The following is a 3,194-nucleotide window of genomic DNA, read 5'->3' on the forward strand; positions in this document are numbered from 1 at the left end:
TCTGAGGATCCCCGCTTTGGAACGGAGGAGGTTGCCAATCGGGTGTGGTTGCCTCATAAGTAGTACATCCAAACATTCGGCTATAGCTGGTCAGAACCTCCGCTTTGTGTCCTGCAGGTCGCGCGGGAGCATCCTTTGAGGAGTTTTGGAAGAAGCTACCGAAGGCGGTGGTTGCCCAGTCTAGTCAAAATTTCGAGGTCCTGCAGCTTGCAGACGGTACTGCATTCCCAGATCCTGGCCATTCCACGACTTTGCTTGTTCACCCATGCTACCACACCCTGTGTAAGAAGATCTTTGCATCTGTGGGCAAGTCTGATCCCCCCTCCCGCCAAGTCCTCATTCGCGGCACACCAGGCAAGCTGATGGGTTTGAGTGCGGGAGCTAAACTGTTCTGGGAAATGGGCGATGGTGAAGCTGGGAATATGCATTGGCTTTGGAATTGCCAAGCTCCTTGCCTGGGGTATTTTAATGCAACACTGAGGCTTCAAGAAGAGTAACATTCGTTGTTCGATGCAGGTATTGGCAAGAGCACTTTCCTGGACTACTTGCTTTATCGGCTGGCATGCCAGGGCAAAACCGTCGTGTGGTGTAGCAAGTCTGTGCTGGACTCTGTGCTGCTGTTTACACCCAACGGTGTGTTTGAGGCAACCTCCACTGCAGCTTTTCGAGAAGAGCTAAGGGATCCGAGTACATGGTACGTTGTGCAAAGTATTGCATGCCAATCTATTTTCTGTCAATCATGGCAATCATGGTGTGACCTACTCATTTTGGTGTTTGCTGACCAGGTTCTTGTGTGATGCGGTGGAGCCTCCGTCCAAGGTGGCAATCACAGTCATGGCATCATCTCCTCGCAACTCAAACTACAACGTGAGTACATTTACATAGTGTAGGGTTTGCGGTAGCTTGGCACGTGATGGGTTGTTCCAAGGTCCACTGTACCAGACATCAACTTTTGTCCAATATTGCCATAACCTGCACATCTGGAGGTGTGGTAAGAAAGTTTGGGGCAAATCGAGCTGGGCATGTACAGCAACCATGTACTTGTGGATTCGTTATGTTTAGTAGTATATAAACATTTAGCATGGTTGATATTTAAATGTGGTTTGTGGTGTCAAGTCGTGTATTCCTCATGTGGTTCGGTCTGCCCTGGGGCTGCTGAGCCAACCCCCCTTACATCCCGGCTTGTTGAACATTTGGAATGATTTTTCTTTCCTAGCACTTTTTAGCCCCATGTCATCTTGGACTTGCAGCATCATATCAGGGGTCCATTGGCTATGGTAGCATGAGCACTGTGTCATATTTTTAGCATGTTCTTATTGCCCTATGGCATAAAACGGGGGGTAATCCCCCCTTAAGTGTAACCCAGGGCGTAGGGCTAGGGGTTACCCATGTGGCTATGTACGAAGGGAGATGGGTAACCTAACCCCGGGGTAGGGGTAACCCCTTACCGAGGGGTAACAAAGGGGTCGGGGTAATACACTACTGATGGGTAACAGACAGGGTAACCCATGTTTACATTCACCTGCGCCTGTCTACACACGCAAACATGTCTTCACCAATCACTTGTGAATGCCCAACTATCAAGATTGCCGCACCAAAACATGCCTTGTTTAGAAACCTAAACCTAAGGATATGGCACACAGCTGCAGCCTAGATGCAAGGAGGCGGATGAACAGGCGTACATAGGCAGAGCAAATTGGGGACCACGAGAAGCCGCCAGCAAAGTTAAAAATATCCCTATCAAAAAATCCAGGCACTTATTGCTGCTCCGGACCCAAGACCTAAAACTTGCAGAGCAGCCAACGGGCTGCAATGTAAGGTCGGCCAGTAGCTTAAGTGCTCCGTCTCGACCTGCTAATTCCAGCTCTACACACGACCTATGCAACACTATCCAGAGTCTGCTCGTTTTCAGAGCAGATTCTCCTAAGAGTGTCGAGGGTCTTGGGTGGGAGATCCGGATGTTTGACCCCGAACACGGTGACACCCGGCGAAGTGTAAGGCGCCCTTCCGGGTAAAAATCCTCGGATGTCTCTGGATGTCTTGTTAAATGAGGTGCACCACAAGTGTGGGCCTGTGCTGCAGAAAGAGTCAATGGTCTTGTCGTGGTGGTCCGCACGCGTGAACGATAGAACACCACCATTTTTGCCGCCATATGCACCAGTATTGCAACGTGGATTATAAGTGTGCAAAGTATGTATGGTCAATAGGAACACTGCTGGCAGTGAATACGATTGACTGAATTGGTGATAGTGGTCATCGCGTTTTTTAGCATGTCCGTCTAGTTAAAATACCAGCCATGAGTGTGCATTACATGAGCTTACAAGCAAATTAGCTGTGATTAAGCTTGGATGTGCTCGTTAGGAGTATCAGTGGAGGCAAAAGCAGCATGCACATATGTGTACGACCATCCCCGGCCCGGTAATATGTTGGCCGACCTCAGGACTGATTGCCTGATGTTTTCACAATGCAAACTATTATATAACAATCGATGACAACCAAAGGCATCCATTTAGTGAAGACCTGTCGTCGACTTGTGTATATGCTGCCAGCATTCACGCCTTCTCCTGTACTCATCTACAAGCTCCTGTTTTACAGCAGCCAAATAGGCCATGAGATAGGTATTTATTGCTTATTCCTTGCGTGTGTGATGCCAGCATTAGAGACCTTAAGGTTGAACTGGCAAACAATGCTTCCCAAGATACCACAATACTGTAGGTTGCTAACGTTTACATTTTAAAAAGTATCCTTCAGCGGAATTTACGGTGTGGGATGCATATAAGACGAGTAGCCTATAGGCCCATACATATGTCCACAATCCAGGGCAACGGAGGGGTTTACCCTGGGGTCATGTTACCCCTCCTGCTGGGTAGGAACTTACAAGGGGGTTACCAAAGGGCTACCGGGGGTTGAAAATGGGTAACCCATGGGTTACTGCCCCAATCAGTGCCTTAGGGTTGCCTGCATGCTAATGATGTGTCCTGTAGGAATATGCCAAGCAAGCTGGCCTGAGGTTATGGATGGGCCCCTGGTCCTATGTGGAGCTGGAGGCAGCACGTGGCATCATGTTCTCTTCGGTCAGCAAAGCTAAACTGTCAGAGCTGTATGCTCGGTGGGGCGGCATCCCACGTTACGTCCTGAAGTACGCAGCCAACCCCGAACTGCAGGAGGAGCTTGATGCAGCGGTGGCAACCGTT

At 49.3% G+C, this 3,194-nt stretch overlaps 1 protein-coding gene across 1 annotated transcript in view; it reads left to right on the plus strand.

Moving 5' to 3' along the window:
- The window catches only part of VOLCADRAFT_100790 (uncharacterized protein), a gene marked incomplete at both ends in the record, with an annotated part of 4,904 nt that overhangs the window by 1,305 nt on the left and 405 nt on the right, over positions 1 to 3,194 (plus strand). Inside the window, 4 exons of the mRNA XM_002959304.1 lie at positions 118 to 408; positions 517 to 694; positions 786 to 867; positions 2,985 to 3,191. Coding sequence (XP_002959350.1) covers positions 118 to 408; positions 517 to 694; positions 786 to 867; positions 2,985 to 3,191 — 758 coding nt within the window. The remainder of the gene's footprint in view (positions 1 to 117; positions 409 to 516; positions 695 to 785; positions 868 to 2,984; positions 3,192 to 3,194) is intronic.

Source organism: Volvox carteri (genome assembly GCF_000143455.1).
Source record: "Volvox carteri f. nagariensis unplaced genomic scaffold VOLCAscaffold_157, whole genome shotgun sequence".
Taxonomy (NCBI): Eukaryota; Viridiplantae; Chlorophyta; class Chlorophyceae; order Chlamydomonadales; family Volvocaceae; genus Volvox; species Volvox carteri.